At 43.0% G+C, this 21,832-nt stretch overlaps 1 protein-coding gene across 1 annotated transcript in view; it reads right to left on the bottom strand.

Moving 5' to 3' along the window:
* fstl4 (follistatin-like 4) overlaps window positions 1-21,832 on the bottom strand; it is a 93,035-nt gene that overhangs the window by 52,834 nt on the left and 18,369 nt on the right. Inside the window, exon 3 of the mRNA XM_068744661.1 lies at window positions 755-997. Within this exon, the coding sequence (XP_068600762.1) occupies window positions 755-997 (243 nt within the window). The remainder of the gene's footprint in view (window positions 1-754; window positions 998-21,832) is intronic.

Here is a 21,832-nt window from a genome sequence, read left to right as displayed (position 1 = left end):
GAATACAGACACAAAAAACACACACAGTTTAAAAGAAGCCTAATAATAAGCTGCTTATTATTATTATTGGTTTAAACAAGAGGAGGTGCAATCGGTGGCGCCGCTGTACTACACATGTGCATGATTGTTTGCAGCGATTGAAGCTTCCAACCACGCCCTTTTCTGTTCCAAAGTTTCAACGACAAATTAGAACCACAACCCATCAAGTGGCTCAAATGAGAGGACATAATTAGACGGCTGTCCCATCTCACAAAAGACTTAAACAGTGTTGACCTGAGCGGCGCTGTGAAGAGGTCAGAGGGACGTCCCGTTATTCTTGTTGTAGCAGCACCTCTACTGTCATCTTGAATACCAGAAAGGCAAACAAAAAGCTCATCTGAACTTGAATAGACTGCACAGCTGGAGATATGTCATAGAAATTAATTATGGAAATGTGAAATATTTATATGAACTCATATTTTGCTACTTTCAGATTAATACATATCAAGGACTCGTTTAAAAGAACGGCTCTTAATGCCAACTCCAATAGCGGCCTTGGAAATAAACCGCCTGCAAGACACAAATATATCATTGTACCTCACGCAAGCAGAAGTCAGTGCCGTCTGAGCTTCTCTGCATCTTTAGGTGGAATAAAGAGCGCCGGTTAAAATCCTCCTATGAAACATCCTTCTAAGAACACAGCAGGTAAGCGCCTGCACCAACCAGACAGGCAGCCTGTTGCAGTCGGTGCAGCGGCACGCCAATCAAGCGGTACCTCTGAAGAAGCAGTCCTTGCTGTGCACCACGTAGATCCGCCTCCTCTCCAAGCAGGCAGTGCGGTAAACCTCGCAGTGGTTCTCGTAGAACCTGCCGTCGGAGCCACACACCGGCACGAAGGAGGGCCGGCACTTGTCCTGGCAAACGCATTCGGCCCGGCCGGTTTCCTCCATCAGCACGCACTGTCGGCCCCGACCGCAGTAGGTCCTCCGACAGGGGCCTTCCTCTGGGTAGGACTGGGCTGGAGAGAGAGAGAGAGAGAGAGATAGATTTAACAAAGAGAAAAGGGCATGAAACTGAGCGAGAAAAGACAAACGATGGCCACCAGGTTCATCTCGCCGGACTTCTGGGCTGAGATGTACAACTTTACCACATTGTTGCTGATTTATATCCAGCAGATTTACTGTACTCGTCTGTAAATACAGATGTGTAGTAGTGAACAGGAAATCTCTACAGAAGAAAGAGATGAAACTACTGAAGAGCACAGCGGGTTCTCTTTCTGAGCTCGCTGCTAAAACAAATAGCAGGGCCTATTTTTTGTTGGGAGATCTTTAACATTCTCTTGAAAATTAAAGTGCATGTTTTTCCACGAACAACAACATAATGTTGTTTGAATGATAAGCAACCTCAAATCCCCCCACCACCCCCCAGCACCCCCAAAAATTCTATGTGCACTTAAAGCAAGTCAAAAAGCTGCTGACCCAGAAAGACGCCACAGGGGTCGAGTTGGTTAAGACGCTGAGAAGAGGTCAGTTCTATTATCCCTCTGGAATAAGACTAAAAACCACACTGGCTTAAATTAAAGAGCCCAGTTCAGGCCTTTATAATCAAACTGCTGAAAACAGAAATTGAATTTGGCCAGAGTATAATCATATCTCAGGCCTCAGCATATTCAATAATGGAGGTAATGCGCTGTTGTCCGAGGACAAACGTCCCTTAATTACATAAAGGCTATTTCAGGGATGAAGCACAGAAGCGCGCGCACACACACACACACCATAAGAACAGTGATAACACATTTAGGGACCCTAAAAAGTACGCATCAATTATAAAAAATAACACGTCCTGATTGGTGATGGAGCTATCTTGCATTATTTATTTTTGTTTCATAGAACCCTTTGTGTTTCTGATTGTTTATGTAATGAAATTTCTTGCAGATAAAACTAAATATTTAAATAATTAGACTCAATAACATTTGTATAGACTGGTTGTTGCCAGCGCGGCGCCACGGTGGCGTAGTGGGTTGTGCTGTTGCCTCACAGCAATAAGGTACCGGATCCTATCTGTGCGCCGTTCGTATGCTCCTCCACCTCCAAAAACATGCAAATTAGGTCAATTAATTACTTCCAATTGTCCGTTGAGTATTAGTGTGTGTGCGCGAGTCGCTGTCTTTCTCTGTGTGGCCCTGCGGTGGCGACGCGTCCAGGGTGTGCCCCACTTCTCGCCCATGGACAGCTGGGATATTCTCCAGAAACTCATGTGACCCGCAAAGTGGAAAAGCAGCTGGACGGTTGACTTGCAGAACATTTAGAACCGACTACTTCGTTCTTACAAGTCGCCTCGAATCTGCTCAAGGATGTCATGGGTGTGTGTGTGTGCGTGGTGGGGGGGGGGGGGGGTTCTTATCTCAGCCTGATGGGGTAAGATAGTAAACTAGATAAAAAGGAGTTGAGGCTAATTGTTCTGCGTGTAATGCAAACTGGCCCGGCTCCCCTGTGACCTCACCGTTCATGTCAAGGTCGGGGACAGTTACAAGATCGTTTGTATTCTCCAAGCGTGGGAGATTAAACGCTTAGCAACATCCGTCGGGCAGCAGTTACCCACCGCTGGCTGTTCTTGTGTTTACTCCCTCCACGCCTCGCCTTTAACTCCATAAGCCTCCTCGTACTCTCACTTTGCTCAAATAAAAGCGTTGCAGCGACAGCAGGCGCCCAAACAGAAGAAACAATGGCACACAAAAAGAACAACACACAAACTGACATTTAGCTAAGTCGCCGTGCTCACGCTCATCCCTGCTGAAAGTCCTTTGTCTCTCATTCTCTTGGACCATGTTGACTGCAATTGTGTCTTGCTTAAGAGGCCGAAAGTGTTCGCTAATCCTCCCCATCCAAGCTGCAGACAAGTTCAGCGCCAAGACAATGGCGGGGATGACCATCCGGAGTCGAGCCGCGCATTCTCTATAATTCTTTAAAACGTCTCGTCCTTCTCATTTTGCCGTCTGTGTGTGTGTGTGTGTGTGCATCCTCTTTGTCTCTCCCTCTTCATCGCTCCCATCTGCTGATAAATTCCGCTGGCCTTCAGGGATATTAACGGAGTATTGTCCCCTGGAATCATAATATTTCCAAGACATATTTTGCGAGGGAACACTGGTGGAAAATCCATAGGAACATGGACTATCTGCCCAAAATGTTGAGACCGCTTTTGCCTCATCTTTCCGACAATTCTCGAGCTAGTAAAGTCAGACGAGTACCGCCTTTCATTTCGGTTTGTGCAAGTCTAAGTTGATGGGAGCCCAACGCAAGTCACAGCATGACTGCCTGCATGACCGACTGACTGCCGTTTCAATTGTCTTGAGAAACTTCAATCCCGTTGATCTCAGCTCGGCATACCTGCGATGAAGCCAGCGGTAATTTGACTCCAGATTGAGGCAGACAATCTGTAGGCACGCAATCGCAAATGCAATGTGTGCCACTCTTGCAAAAAGCAGAGATGCGCAGGCAGGGGGAAAAGAGAAAGTCAATATATGTCAGGTCTCACTGAAAGCAATTCACTCGCTCTATTTAGCAGCTGAAATATGCCTCAATATATTTATACCTGAGGCCGTCCCCTGGAGCTTTAAAAATCAACATTTAAACAAACCAAGACAAAACTTTATTTTGTATTTAATCCAGCGCCACAAGGAGTTGGCTTTTAATACATCCCCCTCTGAGAGACAGAGCATCTTACCAATTAAACTGGAAGAACATTAACCCTGCTGGTTTAGACTCGCTGCCCATTATGAAGCACCATGATCCGCTGAAACACGGAGGCTGCCGTCACAAACCCTTCAGGATATCAGTGGGTGACATTTACAAAAACAGAGGGGAGAGAGCGATCCGGCCGTCAGACAGCTTCCATTTATTCAACCCCAATACTGTCCTCGTATCGTCTCTCGCACGGTCTGACTGTGCAGCACGTCTGCAGATCTGTAACCCACATGCGACATCGCGTTTACATACGTGTTGCGGAGCCTTAGGAAAACTCTGTCACATCTGCCGATCCTAAAGAGAATTTTATTTGCTCCGATGCAGCTGTTGATAATTAAGTTCATAGACGTGCCGTCAACGGTCTCCCCGGTGCAACGCCGACCGACAAAGCGCTTCTGACACGCACGGTGAGCCGGAATATCAATGAACAGCAGCAGCCTTTGGCGCCACGTGAGCTACGCTGCGGCGCGCTCACAGATACCAACAAACTGGCAGCGTTGCATCCGAAACGGGGGAATAACTAGATATCCCTGCAGAGGTTTTTCTTTGTTACCTTTGTCTGAGAAATAAACTTTTTGCCCTCTTGTTTTTAAAAAAATAATAATTCATGCACTACTGTAGACTCAGACCATTGATCAGAATTAAAATGGTATGGTGTGGTATGGTATGGTATGTATTTATTTCAGGCAATGACAAAAGCACACAAAACAAAACTACCCGTGCCACATCGCACGAGCCACATTTAAACAATAAGTAATATTGCCAATTCAGCCTGAAAGGGAGTGGGAAGAAGAAAACTTATTTAATCCCACCCCCATTTCTCATAAACGTAGTAAGCTCCTCAATTTCAAGCTCCAAATCATATTAACAACAACTATATACACTGCATGATTTCGAAAAATACAAAAAAATATTGGATGAAACTAGCGAAATTACAAAATTATATATATATATATATATTATATTTTTTATTCATTATTATTTTTATTATTTTTTTTCATTATGGTGTTACCACAGGTAACATGACAGTTTAGACAGTCATGCCAACATTAATAATAAACAATACCAGCAATGGTAACAAACATATACCAACAATGGTAATGGAAACAATAAATACCTTCAAGACCCTCTGTTTGAATATTGCGAGTAAACCAGCTGTCTACATACTAGCTTAAATTGATGAATACCTTGACATTGCTTGTGGTGTGTATCCAGACTGTTCCAAAGTTTAACCCCACGTACAGACAAACAAAAACTTTTGAGTGTGGTTCGAACTTGAGGAAGTTTAAAAACTCCAAATCCTCTCAAATCATGTGCAGCTCTTCGAACAGTAAGAAAACGTTGCAGGTTAATGGGTAATGATTTGTTAAATGCCTTGAACAGAACTACCAGAGTGTTGTATTTCACAAGATCCATAAATTTAAGCAACTTTGACTGAAAAAATAAGTTATGAGTATGATCCCGAAATCCGACCTTATGAATGATCCGTACTGCTCGTTTCTGTAATATGCATAATGGATTTGTTGTGTTCTGATAAGTATTCCCCCACACTTCAATGCAGTATGTAAAGTATGGAAGCACCAGCGTGCAATACAAGGTACGGAGAGCATTCACGTCTAGGTATGGTTTTACTTTGTTCATTATTGAGAGACTTTTGGAGATCTTAGTTTTTATATGTCCGACGTGAGGTTTCCATGACAATTTATTATCAATAATAACACCCAAAAATTTGATCTTATTTACCCTTTCAATTGGGATACCTTCAATAGTTATTTGCAGTTCTGAATCCATTTTTAGACGACTAAACATCATTACTTTAGTTTTATGAATATTTAAAGATAATTTATTTGTGTCCATCCACTTCTTTATTGCACTTAGTTCCTTGTTCACCGTATTTACAAGCTCCTTATAATTATCACTACTATAGAATATATTTGTGTCATCTGCAAACAGGATGAGCTTTAATGTTTGAGATACATTAAAAATATCATTTATAAATATACTGAACAACTTTGGACCCAAAACCGACCCCTGGGGGACACCACACGCAATGTCAAGTGTATGAGACAAGCACTGCCCCATGCGCACATACTGCACCCTTCCTGTCAAATAACTTTTTAACCAGTCCCCAGCCACCCCTCTTATCCCATATTTATCCAGCTTATTGAGTAATAATGGGTGATTAATGGTGTCAAATGCTTTTTTTAAATCTATGAAGATACCAGTCGCATATTTTTTCAGCTCCATTGCAGTAGTGATTTCTTCAAGGGCCTCAATTATCGCCATAGAAGTCGATCTATTTGTTCGAAATCCATATTGACCTTCATTTATAATGTGATGTTTGTCAAGGAAGTTATCAAGCCGAGAGTTGAAGAGTTTCTCCAGAATTTTCGAGAATTGAGGCAACAAGGAAATCGGTCTATAATTATTAAAACAATGTTTGTTATCATTTTTGTATAGAGGGATTACTTTTGCAGTCTTCATTCCTTTCGGAAAACAACCGGACTGGAATGATAAATTACAGATGTGAGTGAAAGGCTTTACAATATTCAGAATAATTTTTTTGACCAACGTCATGCTGATATCATGACAGTCAGTGGACAGCTTACTCCTACACTTGTGGACAATGTTGATCACTTCCTGCTCAGTTATAGCTGAGAGGAAAAGAGACGATGGATTATGCTTAATTTTCAAATCATATTTATGTTGGCCTTGGTCTGGGATTTGAGCAGCTAATTCAGGGCCGATGTTTACAAAGAAATTGTTGAACTTATTTACAATGCTGCTTATATTCTGACACTTTTCACCATTTTCATCAGTAAAGAAATCCGGATATGTCGGTCTTGAGTAGCCTTGTTTAATTAAACTATTTAATGTTTCCCACGTTCCTTTTATGTTGTCTTTATTTTCATATAATTTTCTTTTATAATACAGCTGCTTATAGGTTCTTATAATGGCGGTTAATTTATTCCTGTACTTCTTATATCTTTGTTCCATTTCAATTGTATTTACTTTAATAAATAATTTATAAAGAGTATTCTTCTTTTTGCAGGCATTTAATATTCCTTTTGTGAGCCAAGGGCTTTTGATACGTTTCTTCTTTATACAGTATTCCATAACCGGACAGTATTTATCATACAACTTGGTGAATATATCTAAAAATGTACTATAGGCACCGTCCACATCAGACTTAGTATAAACTGCACACCAGTCCTGGTGGGCCAAACCGTCGTTTAGTGCACTGATTGTTTCTTCAGTTATAGTTCGTTTAAACTGTATTTTCATGATATCTTTTGGTTTTGCAAAATCACAGTCATAGAGAGTAAAAACAGGTAAATGATCAGTGATGTCACAAATAATTAAACCGCTGGTGCCGTGATTTCCCATAATATTGGTAAAGATGTTGTCAAATCAAAGTTTTAAAACAATTAACAGCATTTCTAACTTTAATGCGACAGGAACTTCCCTTGGGATGAATAAAGTATCTATCCATCTATTTCCCACCGAGATGATTGGGTTTGATACTTTATCATGAATGCCTTCAAAGAACAACCACAGTGAGTCTCCTACCACTCAAAGATGATTATATTCACCATAAACCTCATCCCAGATCCATGTTTCTCCATTAAGTGCTGTGAAGAGCCTCTTGCCCCGGGACCCGCTTTTAAATGACAGGCTGGCCAGTAACTTGGCGTTCACTAAATGTGATTGATTGCCAGCGATCTGCAGCCACTTCTGAAGCCAAACGTCTTACTAAAACTACAGTCAGAGCCGATTGGTGGAGGCTAACATTTGGATCGTACTGTGGTTTCCCTCAAGAGGTTAAATGCTCCTCGATGGTTAAAAATAAATACATAAAATTAAATGAGCCGACTATAATTATACAAGTGTATTAGTGTTTAATCTGACTTTAAAACGACAAAGTAGTAATAGATCACACATTTTATATTATTGGTGGAGACTGATAATTACACATTTGACTTTAATGATTACAGTATTGACATGTAATGGCTGACTGCATCTCCACCCGCCTTTAACACATCAACTTCTCCCATATTTGAATGTGTGTCTTCTAGAGTATTAGAAGACACACATTAAGCGAGATGAAGAGCCGATCACTGCCGCTGCTTATTTGTAATGTGATTACTTCTTGATTAATAAAAGGGACAACCTGCTTGACAGAATTGTAACCCTGAAAATTCAGCACACCTCCAATTAAAAAAAATGACAGGAAGGGAACAGAGAAAAAAAATATAGAAAGACAGCTGGTGACTAGGAACAAGAAAAATATTTTACACGTAAAAGACAAAACAAAGACAAACATCAATCAAGAGACTTGAAAAAGACAGATGCCTTGCATAGCATGGTAGAGATACAAAAGACTGGCTCTATAGCAGGGATGGTAAGTCTCTGCATCAGACAGAATGTCATGGGCTCATAGGCGGCCTCAGCCCGTATCGATCCTCTGATCCCTGAGAATCTGCAGCCGCTTCGCAGACAGGCTCAGCCCTCGAGTAAGGACGAGCCGGAATGCTGCTGGAGACAGTTCACAACGCACAAGATGCTTGGGCGCTTCTCTAGGGGTTCGAGGCTAACGATTGGCAAAACGTCAGGTCGCACAACATAACACAGCAGACTACCCTTTTGGAATCGGTCAGTTTCCCTGAACCAGGCGTGATGTTTTTTGTCTGGATAAATCATGCAGCTCTATGAAAAGATGTTGCCCACCGAAGCTGCTCATCAAATTTGCCAGCAGTTTTTTCTCTTCCCCGCATCTTCCTAATCAATCAGGACTGATGTTATAGATCTACTTTACAAACCTTTCACTAAATAAATGTAATGAGATGTGCTGCTGTAATTACTTCCTGCTGGCAGTGAGAGGCCTCATTGTGTAAGTGTCTTTCTCCAAGGTTGTTAGCCAGTACAGAAATTTCATTAACAGGGTCAATCATATTTATGAATTTTAAGGACAAAAGTGCGTTTGAGTTTTTTTTCCTTGCATTTAAAAAGTTCGCCTCACACTAGGATCTGCCGAAAGGCGTAGTCGTGTGCATGCAGGAGCAGACATGTTTAAAAATGACCACTGTTGTGTGAAACTATCACACAGCAAAACATTGACAAGGTGTCAATATAAATGCAAAAGGAGCTGGTGAATCTGCTGCGCGTACAAAGCTGACATCAACAATGGGACATTAATGTCAGACCAAGGCACGCTGAATTCACACATAGGGACTGTCAGTCCCGCCAGTGACAAACCGGTAATGGAGTTCGGACGCCAGCATGCAGAGTCAGAAGCACACGGAGAAGTTCAAACAATTTAAAATCCTGACACATAATAACTACAACATTCCTAAAGGCAAACACACAAAACAAAGCTGGACAGGCATCCAAAAAGAACAAAGAAAACACTGCCTGAACTAAAGTAAATGAAGAAGCGACCGGCTGGAGTCCAGAATTAGAATTAAATTCTCAATACAACAATAAACAGGCAAGTGGCGGGCTGGCGGCAGAAAACAGAACAACACAGCCAAACAAAAAAATGAACAGATAACCTGCAGCAGAAGAATTAGCGTTGCCGAAACAGTCCAAAAAGGCAGGGGTAGCAGCAACCTGGCACTGGGTTTGAGGAGACCAGGAGCTATGAAGGGAATGAGGTGATTGCAGTGATGAGATTCAGGTGTGTCTGTAAGGGCGTGGCCAATTCCTCTGCTGCAGCAGCCTAATTAGGGTCAAGCAGAAACAGGCGTGACACAGACCAACTAAGGTCACATAGGAGACACCCAGAACACTGTGGTCACGCCTGCTGCATCCGTTATCTGCTACTTACTCATTTTCCAGGGGACTGAAAAGGATTTGGGAAGCAGGATTTCCTTTTCTGTAATAGGATTTTATTTTTATTTATCTGCCACAAAGCTTTCCAAATGAGTATTTATATTAATTCTAACTGGGACATTTAATGGAAAACCCTGAGGATGGCCTAATTTCACCTTAAAACAGTGTTAGATCTCTGTCTTAATTAACAGCTGTTAATGGGTGTAGATCTTCATCACATCCTAGACTGTACTTAATTAGATGGCCTGTATGCATATCCACAGATACACATTCATACAGCAGCCGTCTATCCTCACACTGAATACTCGGTTTGATGCTTTGTTCATTTCACAGGGCGTTTGTTGTGCACCATCTGCGGCTGTTGGTGGTATCTTGCTTGAGTGACATTATAAAGGTGTGTGTTTCTCCGTCTGCGTGTACCTGTTGTGGTGAAACACTACTATGTTATTTGTTGAATTTGACCACTGCACCTGCACATTCGTCGTCAAAGGTGTGAAATTCGTGTGCACATGCCTCAGAGAAGAGAATGTGATCACTTCTGGGGAAAAAAATACTTTCACATTTAGCTAGTAATACCACAGTGCAGTAACGGGAAGGGTCTGGAGAGAGGAAAAGCCCCCGCATGTGTCCTAAACACGAGGAGCCGCATGATCCTAATCCTCAATTGCTGCATTTAATGTTCTTCTAGGTTTGTGTGTCTGCAATTGTGCATATAATAAAAACAGCGGCGCTCCATTTCTCTTTGTTTCCCCATATTAAAAAATATATTTTTTCCATAGCTGTTAAACCTTCCCACATTATGGGCCCACAGCGCCCCATCCGTGTTTATTATCTACATCATAATCTCTTCAATCCATCGTCAGCCTCTTGCCGTTTATCTCTCTATTTAGACGTCTCGCCACACTATATATTGTATTTCTGCTGATACGACATGCGCAACTCCCTCCCTGCAAGGCTCTGGGAGAACAGAGACCAAGAGCCCCCCGATGGCCTTGTTCACAAGAGCTGAGATGACTAATAGCCCCTGCAGGGCGAGAGACCACAGAGGTGAGAGGCACAGGTGATAGAGAGCGAGGACAAAGGGCTCCGGCATCTCACACGCCTTGTAAAGCTTCCTCTCTAATGTCCCCTTCGCAGGGGGGGGCAGACATGCAAACTCCTCACAGAAAGACCGCAAGTTGGTGCTGTGGGGCAACAGCACCACCCACTGTGCTACCGTACTGCCTGGCACAGCATAGAGTTCTTTGTTTAATGGTTGATTATATTATTTCACTTTTCTTAACGATGGCCTAATGTTGAGGTTGCTGGGGTAAAACAAAAATATATTTTTGAATCATGGCTGTTGTTGGGGAGGACGATGCAAAAGACAGGGTGAAGTGGAGAAGGTCGATCTGCTGTGGCGACAGGCCGAAAGAAGAAGGAAAGAAGATTGTGGTCATTTCTGTAGCAAAAGGGAGGCGGTCAGTTGGTAAAGCTGGCTAAAGATTAAACAGAAAAAATCATGTACTTTTGAAGTTTAGGAAGTACCTTTTCAACTCTGCATTTATATGATCGGGTCTTTTGATGATCGAATCGCTGATAACCCTTGTTTCTTATAGACTGTAGATTCAACACACACGTTCACTACTGCTGCTGTGAGGACATTTTGATCCTTAGTATACTGTGATTGTTTTTATTATTAGAAATATTTACTATTTACTGGATTGGCTTTGGCTGGATGGTTGGCACCAGCAAAAATCACGAGTCAAGTGTCCAGAAGAACCAATGTGAATACATTTCCCAAAGACGCTGAAAAATGACTTTGCTCTTAGGTGATTTCAAAAGATATTCTGGCAGGAAAATTTCACATCTAAAAAGATGAAAAATATTAAAAATGTATAGCTGGAAAGCAGATCATTGTTAGAGGAGCATTTACATAAGATTAGTATTATCGAGGGGACTTCTTCCTGGCAGACTGATCGCCACCGTCCCAGGGGTAATATAGTCCTGTGTGAACGGAGCTTTTAACCTAATCTCAAACTGCTGGAGGAGAGGACGACGTATGCATGCTGAAAGACTGTGTGAGGAATGCATATATATATATATATGTATACACATACAGATCATAAATACGCTATGAATAAAATAACACACCATTTATCCAGATGTTAGGGTGCTCTCATTAAGGTTTGAGTTACATTTCAGTGCAGAAATTTCAATTTACGCTTCATGGTCTTGAAACAAAACGGTTGAGTATAGGAATGCAGACGTGACACAAAAATATAGTTCAGCAGTTTAATGTGGAGCCGCAAGAAAAAAGGCAAAAGGGTGTGGAACTCAAGAAGTAGCCAAACGCTTTAAATTCAAACACAGTTGGGCAGACATGAGGATAGAAGACGAAGAAGAGGAAGAAGAAGAGGAAGAAGAAGATCTGGCAGTGAGGAGCAGAAACACACATACTGTGTTCCAAATGGCTCAAGTTAGTACATTAGTACAATCATGTCGTATTCTACATGTAGTACTTGAGAGGGTACAAGCGGTCCACGTTTCATCTGAGATTATACTTTCTCACCTTTATTTTACTCTCCTCAGCTGTAATTTTCAGGAGCTTGATAAGTGCTCAGAAGCCCCTCCCCTACCCAGGGAGGAAAGAGTCAAGTGTGATATTTGTGAGGCGCATTCGCCCGAGCAGGAACGAGATGAAGACATTGCTGAAGCAGACAGGTTGAGACGGAGCCGCCAAAGGATCCGCCCAGAATTAGAAGTGCTGAATAATACACCAACACTTTCCCACTTTCTACAACTGACAGATCTAATGTTTAAGTGATGATTGGCCAGAAAGCATCTTCAGAAAAATAATATATATTTAAATCCTCAAGAAAGAAAGGAGGACACACACACACACACACCTACACACCCACACACACACACCAGACGCAACCAAGATGGAAAAGGAGGTTAATGAATAAATAAAGCACAACCTCCATCTAAAGTGGAGAGAGGCATTCAGTGAATGATCTCATTGGTGCTGCCGGAGGAATGCAGCGCTGCAAGCTGGCTGCCATTACTCCAGATGTTCAATGCTCGATTTCTAATGCAAATCATCACACTAATCAGTTTTCACACAACACATAAACTTTCTTAATGCAAATTCATTTAAAGAAGGAAGCTTTTAACTTTTTAGCCTGGCACCTAAAGATGCCTCAACTGACTGAAGGTCAACGCGGCCTCTAACTTGTAGAGTTTTACGTGATCTCCAGTGGCTCTGACTGATTTGTCTTATCGTCGCGTGAGCGGCATGAGGCCCGTCTCGCCTCCCAGACCTGGACTCTGGGTCGTGCGCTGCACCGTTTAGCCGCAGAGTAATTGATGTCAATTTGGTGAAAATCGTAAGGCTGTCTAACACGATCAATGAGGAAAGACAGGAGAGAAAATAATGACATGCCAGAATGTATCTATCATGTCATATCATCAATATGATGAGCAAAATAAAGGAAAACAACATCAGAATATTTGCCAGATCATTCCCTCTAGAAAAAATACAGATGAAAAAGTTTAGATTTTTATCACTCCTGTAACACATGACCTTTAGATAATGCTGCAAAATACAAGACTCTTAATATCTTAAACTGTGGCCCTATGGGAAGCTGGCAGGAAAGATCAACTCGGAATTTCGGCATCAACAGTTCAATTTCTGGATAAAACCGTCGGTGTCAGAGGTGAGACGCTGGAGGAACGGGGGGGAGGCGGGGAGAATCAGAGGCAGAATTAATTATGAAGTTGTCAGATGGCTAAAAGACAAACAGGTCGTGACAGAACAAAAATTAGGGAAGGCGAGAGACGTTAACAAGGGAGGTGAAAAAAGATAAGACGCAGAGAGGATGAGAGAGAGAGACGACAGAACGGAACGCTGGAGGTCAGCCGGCGAAACGAATGGGTCCAAGCATCCGAGGGACTTCTACTGAGCGGTCAGCGTGTCGATGTGTGTGTGTGTGCGTTGGGGGGGTGTATTTGGGAATATGAGGCCCACTTTGGTGAAGGACAAAGGCAGTGAATGGAAACAAGAAAAAAAAAAGGAGGAGAGATCTAGATGCGGCAGCTACATTTAAAGGGAACGAGCAATACACTCCCACAAACTATCTGGCGGTGAAAACGCCCACGGCACTGATAGCACCAACTTTCATTTCGCTCCAGCATTGAACGCAGTCGCTGCTTTGAGATTGTTATACCCGATTCTGCCAGGTTGTGACGAAGGTTTCCCGTTGTTGACAACACGAGGCGCACCAAACACACAGAAACGTTGAATGGAAGCCGATAAAGGATGGAGACATCACTCTGGAGCTGGTGGCGTTCATGTGGCGAGTTCACACAGGGGGCACGATGGGAACACTCAACTTCAATCTGATCAAGATCCATAATGGATGACCATGTATAAATATGTTATGAGAGAGAGCCATGGAGAAAATGACTGTACTCAGGAACACACACACACACACAACAGAACCCACAAGGAGCAGACAGAGCTTGCTGCCCTGCTCGGAACATAAATGTAATAGAGTGTATTTATGTAATATTCATGTACTACCTTAATGGATCTTTTGTGTGAATGCTGTCGTGTTTGTTGTCGGTTTGCTCGCTCAACACAAATGAGACAACTTCCTTCTGAATAAGTTTTCCCTGTTACAATAGAAAATGCATAAAAAACAAAAGGGAATAAAGTAAATATCTATATATTTATATATATTTCTTAATTTAGTTCAACTGGTATTTAAAACAGCATTGCACAGATTCGCATTTGGAGGAAACTGGAAATTGGAAACGGCACAAAACAATGAAACACATTTAAACACAGGTGTCAAAATCAACTCGTTTCCCACAAACAGCCAGAAACTCAATTTCCTGTACTTGTTTACGTGCATGAGGGCGAGCGGCAGGAATGTTTGGTAATTCCATTCAGGCGTGAGCAGCTACAGAAAAAAAAAAAAAAAAACAGATTCACTGAATTAGAAAATGAGCTTGCCTTCCTGCTAGCCTGTTTTCAGTTCAGGTTCAGCTGAAGATTTAACAGAACTGTCACATCTTTCCGCAAAGAAATATGGAGAAAGGTGATAAAAATGTCTTCTCTACACAGAGCGACGCCCACGCGCTGTTAACCTGAAGAGCGCTGGCTGCTCTGAGAGCGTCTGCGCTGTCTGGAACAGCGACGATATTATGAAGCTGCAGATGCAGAATAAAGCCTTATAAAGCCCCTCGGGGGAGCGCTAAAAGAAAAGCCCCGACCCCATTGATCATTATTAATTCAGTGTAAATCAGGGTGAGGATAAGTGCAGCTCCAAATGGCACATCATTTCAACAGCAAGCAGAAGCCGCTGCGGTCTCTGCCGTCATAAAGTTTGCATAAGGCCGGGGCCTCCCTGTTAGCTGTCCGAAAGGCTGAGCATTAGCTCCATTTCCTTCTAAAACAGGAGACTGCTGGGAGAGAAAGACACGGCGAGTCATCCACGATTCTGGGTCTCTCATGAGACCCACCTGGGAAGCAAGAAAAAAAAAAGGAGTTGGACAGCAGCGGTGGGGTTTTAGGAGGCCATCTGTGGATGGAAGCCCACTTGGCTGCTGGCAGTGCAGCATGTCAGCACGGAGCCAAACCTCAGAGTCAGAATAAGGAGATGGGAGTTGGAAGCAGATGAGTCTGAACATGATGGACAGCTGACCCGTGGAAAGACGTGAACCGGGTTCGCCGGGTTCTCCGGGTTCCTTCCACCTCCACAATTATGCAATATAAGTGAATTGGTCTGTAGTGTTTGTGTGTGTGTGTGTGTGTGTGTGTGTGTGTGTGTGTGAATGGTTGTCAATCTCTGCGTGGCCCCGCGGTGCACCGGTGACGCGTCCGGGGTGTAACCCGCCTCTCGCCCGTGAGAGAGAGTCGGGCTCCAGCAACACCCGTTACCTGCAAGGCGAAAATACGGCTCTACATGAGACGATCATCTCATCTAATATTTCTCACATTTATCCTGTAAGGCATTTTGTTGAAAGGTTTTTGTTAGAAAATTCAATCTTTTAATCTGTTCAAGTGTGTCAAAATAAGCAGAAATCAAATTGAAGCGTTCCTGAAGACTGAAGAATGGGACATAGTGACGGTCCAAAGCGCCGAACCCGGAGGGCGCCGCCACCAGGATAATGAGACGACTGGTTTTGGAAGGGGAAGTTGAAATCAGATCAGATTTAGGTTGACCTCTGCAGCACATTTAATTAAACAGGTGAGTGAGATTTGCATTTTTATAGGGTTCGCATGACCTGTTTTTGCCCTCAGCTCGATTTGAACGGCGAAGGAAGGAGATAGGGATGTTTAATTATGGCCCACAAAGGGAACGCTCCCAATGGTTTTATTGTGGTATCCCAGATAGGCTTTAATTGAATTATGGACACGATGGTGGGGAGCAGCATGGAGCAGAATGTTGAATTCTGTGGTCTCCTTTTCAAATAACCAAATTAGTGCAATCAATTATAGTAAAAGAAAGTCAAGTTCACATTATTTTAAGTTCTGCAGTTTTAGATTGTAGCGAAAGACAGATGAAACGAGGCCACCACTAAAAGTACAAAGACTAATGCTGAATAAATTGAATTATTCACGGAAAGTAAACTTTTTTGCACAAATATTTTCAAAAGGTACAAAAAGGGAAATAATTTAGGAGCCACCCATTAAAGAAGAAATCCAACAAACTGCTATGGATGCAGAAGAATATATCCATCTGGCTTCTTTGAAGAGTAACCATCTCTAAACGCTTTGATTAAACAGCTTTTATTCTCTTTGGGCAGCTTCTAGGCACCTTAAGTGTTTTGTCAATTTCCATTTGGCTGAAAATTGTGTTCTAATGCTAAATTAATGCTAAATCCTCAGCATCAAATAGTTCAATTCTTTCATCTAATATTCCTTGTCAATTTTATAGGATAATATTTTTTACTGCTGTTGGGGGGGGGGGGATAAAAAGGGTCCACGGGTAGGAACCACACTTCTACTAATAAAGTCCCTGTCCAATAATCTCCCCGGGGGGGGGGGGTTCGGAGTTTTACCGGGTTCACAAAAAAGATGCAATCACTCCTCTCGGCAGACGAGCATAAGAGCGAGAGGGAATCAAAGTGGCACGGCACTCAATGGAAATCAGGACTAAACGGCGTCATAGCTGTTAGCCAGTGGTGACAGTTTTACTTACACTTGCAGGAGGTGCAACCGATGAAAGGATTCCAGCTCAGTTTGAATGAAACCACAGAAACGCACCAACCCTGCTACCGATTCACATAGACAGACAGCTGTGTGGATTTCAGCTGGGGGCTGATGGGAAAAGAAAGGTTAGCAGATTAAAGGAGGGGAGAAATAAGTGGGAATGCTAAGATTATATATACCTGTATATAATGTTCTGATTCCTGTTATTTGACTAGGGCTCATTTTAGCACTCAAGGGAATTGTTTGCTGCTTTCTGGGGGGGATTATAGGAGGGAGGAAACACGCAGGCTCTTCAGTGATGGGAAAATATTTGCACTAGTCCTCTGGTAGATATTTCAGATCCTGCCCCCCCCCCCCTCCCCTTCAAACACAGACACGATATGAGCAGCAAATCAAACCCGAAAAGATTGTGCAGGAGGTCAGGATAAATCCACCACACACTCTTATCAGGGTGGCATCAGGTTAGACCTTAAAGTATAAAGCTTCCAACAGCAAACAGACACAGACCTGCGTGCATCTGTGTATTCCCTCCAGCTCTGCAGCAGTCTATTCAGCAAACCTAACAGAATAAATAATACACAAACAAGAATCATAACCGCTTTATATTCACCATGTTCGACTCGCTTCTCATTTCAATGGCAGACAAGAAATCTCATTACTCAGTGGCATGAAGGCGTTTCCTTCTCTGCATCCTCATGTAAACCTGCAGAGCCTTACATGATGCAGGAGTTCAATTTCAGAAGCACAAACACGCAAACGGGCACACGCTAATCCCATGAACTCTATTTTGGTTTATTTGTGTTTCGTTATGCAATTAAACAGACGCCCACAGAGACTGATGAAGCGACTCGCAGGACTTTCCCTCTTCATAATGACTAACGCGAAGCTCATTAGTCACGGTAAGCGCCTGACTTGTGCCGCTTATCACGCCGTTTCCTATTGTAAGGATGTGGGTGGAGCGTGATTGATGCCGAGGCGCCTTCGTGTGTCCATCCAAAAGAAACATACAAGTCATCTTTTCATTGTGATATTTTTTTTTTTGTCTAATTAAAGCATTGTAATAAATCCATGAGAAGAGAAGAGTATTACTCAAATAAAGGCCAAACAACTCACACATTTCATACTGATACTCCTTCCGTGATTCCTTCAACCAGCTACTCTATGAAAGCCGACGGAGATGGATTGGTCTGCCTGTCCCTGAACAATATGGGGTGCATTCAGCCATGCACCCGGTGATAAAAGCCAGGGATATCACTCGCAGGTCGTTTCCCCCCGCCCCCGGGTGACGCTTCACAGAGCTGACTTCTCTTTCCCATCCTAGACCTCCTCCATCTGCTTTTGATAGGCCTTAAAAAACTCACCCCTCTCCCATGCAACAACAAGAGACAATCAGAGATTGCAGACCCTCGCCTCCAATAGACTATTCGATCTTGTGAGACAGTAAACAAGGCTCCCGGATCAGAAGGGCCAAACCTGCGCTAGCTTGGTGCTCCGGAACGGGAAAAGATACAACTACAACTGTAACATATATGAAACTAGAATGAACTATGAGTGTGCACACCAAATTTGAAGTCTCTCGCTCCAAAATTGAGGTCAGGATTGACTCCTGAAAAATGCCGATTGTAGAACGAATATTAGCTCTCAGATCCAGATTGTGATCCGGATCAATGCCATTCTCGGGGAGGACCAAGCCACGGACAAAACCTTGCTTGTGTAAAGTCGATTGGGCTACTAGTTTTTGAGTTATGCACACGGACAGACAAACAGACCCAATTGCAATACCCTCGCATCCCCTTCGGCGAGGGTAATGAAGGTTGAAGACGAGAGGGCAGACCTCTGCCAAGCACCTCAGTCACAATGATGTCATGACTCCAGAAATTCTGCGATTGAACAATTGTCATTATTTTTTTTTAAAGAGTCATCTACTGAAAAGGAAATCAATCAAGACATGACGAGAGCTGGAAGTACAAGAAAAGCTCTGGCTGCCAAAAACAACAATAATCCAGAGCATCTAAATAACAGCAGCAACATAATTATGGACACATGAATGATTATATAATGGGAAATGAACACTAATGTCAATCTGAGAGGAGGAAGAGAAACAAGAGTGTTTAAGATATAGATAGATAGATAGATAGATAGATAGATAATTTATCCTGTCTTCTTTTGCCCAGCCAAGATATCAGGGCTGAACTGTTAACATTAAATTGTGAATAAGCCACATTGTGACAATAAAATCAGTGTTCATTTCATGCGTTTCCTTTAGCGGGGCCTTTTCTTCTCGTTCCCTGCCATGGCTAGCTGCACACCTGATATTAAACCGGAGCAATGAGTGATTCTGTACAAGCAGATAAAGAGCTAGAAATAATATCAGCAGCGAAATTGATTACAACGGGCCACTTTCAGGCACCAGTGAAGCCGACATTATTAAGCTAAAGTATTGACAGTTGCTGTGTGTTTGGAAGTAGAGGACCCGGAAGTACAGTCTGAGTACAGTGGCAACAGATTAAGAGGTAACTGAGGTAATAAAAATGTGAAGTTGAATTATATTGTCTTCTAAAGCGTTAATAAGCCAACAAGCTGAATTGTGAAGCACACTTTTACAATGACAGTTTTAATTTGTTCCATATTTGACTAAAATTAATATGGTGGCGGAGTGGTTAGCGCTGTTGCGTGTGTCCCTGTGGGGATTCTCCAGTTTCCTTCCACCTCCCAAAACATGCAAATTATGTGAATTATCCAAAGGTGTGTGTGTGTGTGTGTGTGTGTGTGTGTGACTGATTGTCTTTGTGTGGCCCTGCTATGAACTGGCAGCTTGTCCAGGGTGTGCCTTCACTTTGCTGCACTGAAAGCAGTGCAAACATTTACCGCCGCACGGTGCCTGAAGGTGAACAAAGTGATCCAACAGTGTTGCAGGACCACAGGATTCCAAGCTGTTATCATCAGCCCCTGTAATCAGGCTTTGGCCATCATTACAGGCGATCTATTGCCTTCAATCAAGGCCTATGATTGGTTCAGATCTTAAGTGGGAGTTACCCAATCAGTTGATCTCAGAAATCAATGTAGCCAGAAGGCCTTTTCTTCCCCAGACTTAAACCCTCTTGGTCTATAATATAAAATAATAATGGTGAACCAAATGTGGTTGAAATAAATAAATAAAAAAGTTTCAATGAAAGAATGTTTCAGAGAAAAGGGACAGCAGCAGTCATCCACGTAGTTGTCCTTCAAACCAGAAGGAGAGATGGCACAAGATGACGAGAGAGAGCGAGAATGAGAGACAATGAATGCAAATGATGGATAAACCCAATTCCCAGATGTCTTTTAATTGTCCACTCTTCAGATATGTGTCTGCATTGCTATGCTGCACCGGCTGTCTCTAACTCCACCATGGCTGGAAGTGTCACTTATCACGCTAACTGACTTCTATCTAAAGGAGTGTTAAACAAATTGGAGTTAGCAATGGTTTCTAGCCATGGGCGGGCGGGTCAGCCGGTCTGGTTATGTGAGCTCCTTCTGCCACCTTGTCTGATTTTATGAAAGACATAAAGACACATGAACACTACTTGAACGGCTGACTTTTAGCGGGGCACTTCGTCTTAAACCTTTAAAAGGCTTCATTTGTGCTGACAGGCAGGTGTGTGATGATCGCGACGGATGGGGTGTCTATTTTATACTTCAAAAGCTGAATTACTGCTTATGTTTTTACTGTGCAGTGGAGTCCTTGCTGTGATGATGCTTGTAGGCGGGACCCTGAGGGACAGTGTGTGTGTGTGTGTGTGTGTGTGTGTGTGTGTGTGTGTGTTAATGTGCCCGAGTGAAGATTTGCCATTCGACTCAGAAGCAGCGTGAGCGTAGGACTTCAAGCATCCAGCCAGGGCTGTGCATTGTTGTTTTCTGCTGTGTGGCATTCCATTAACTGTGGCTGCAGAGTGGGGGCTCTGGTTTCAGGCTCATCTCCCAGTGTGACCAAAGGACGCCATCACAGAGAACCACTCTGTCCTTCACAACACGGCTCAGCGTGACTCAACGGGACCCGGCAACAGCCGCTGGGCCGTAGAGGCAAGGACGCGTCTGCATTCCAAAATAAAGCTCATCCGTCGATCTGGGTTCAGCCTCCAGCGGGAGGAGGCCGCCTCCCTCCTGCAGCTGGATCACCTTTGCACACAGGAAACTTTAAAGCTCTATGTGTATGTTTCCACATTCACTCGTGTTGTTAAATGAATCAAAAATAAAGAAATATAACTCATGCAACTATCATATAAATATACCAAGAAGTGGAAGGAGGGCAGAGGAAGGATTGCTTGCTTAGATGTCGTGAATGAATGTAAAATGTCATCTTAAACTCGGGCCAAGTGTTCAACAATCTAATTTAAGGTGTAGATTATTAAAATGACAGAATAATGTAGTTAAGTGGCTTTATCAGATTTATAGAGACACAGATCATGTGTGATTCGGTGGAATGTAGCGGCCAGTCACTTTATCACTGTTGCAGTAAAGTTGTACTTTTGTTTGTATGACATTTACTTGCACGAACCCTTCACTGCCATCTCATGAAACAGTCAGTACTTTAGGAAGTGCTGCACCGTGATTTCTGTCGCTGTCTTTGGGGCACTGAATGAGCAGCAGTCATTCTCTTTGTCTGACAGAGTCACTATGAACTTCGGAGAATCTGAAAGGTGCCTTTGGGGGGGTTAAGCTCAGAGTTGGGTGACAGCATACTGTGGACTAAATCCAATAAAGATCAATGCAGCTTGGTGACAGAGATGAAGGCTGCCAGCCTCTCTCATCTGCAGTCAAAAATGCTAAATGGTATCGCTAAGTAGAGCTCCTACTGTGCCAGCACATGTTGTGTAGGTTTGGTCTGAGTCTATTTTAATGTCCTTTACATGGACTTTCTTATCGTACACTTGGGCGACGTCATTCTATTTAATGTGACGGTGAACTTCTGAGCCTGTTCGGACGTCCTTTTTTTCCCCTTTCTATTTGGTGTGTAACACGGAACATGAAATGTGGCCGCGCACGCTTTGTACCTCGCCCGACGAAGCAGTCGTCTTTCTAGTTCTGCAAGGTTCTATAA

The sequence above is a fragment of the Brachionichthys hirsutus genome, chromosome 10 (genome assembly GCF_040956055.1).
Source record: "Brachionichthys hirsutus isolate HB-005 chromosome 10, CSIRO-AGI_Bhir_v1, whole genome shotgun sequence".
NCBI lineage: Eukaryota > Metazoa > Chordata > Actinopteri > Lophiiformes > Brachionichthyidae > Brachionichthys > Brachionichthys hirsutus.
The sequence above is the reverse complement of the archived record's forward strand: the minus strand, read 5'-3'. Positions and strand labels throughout refer to the sequence as shown.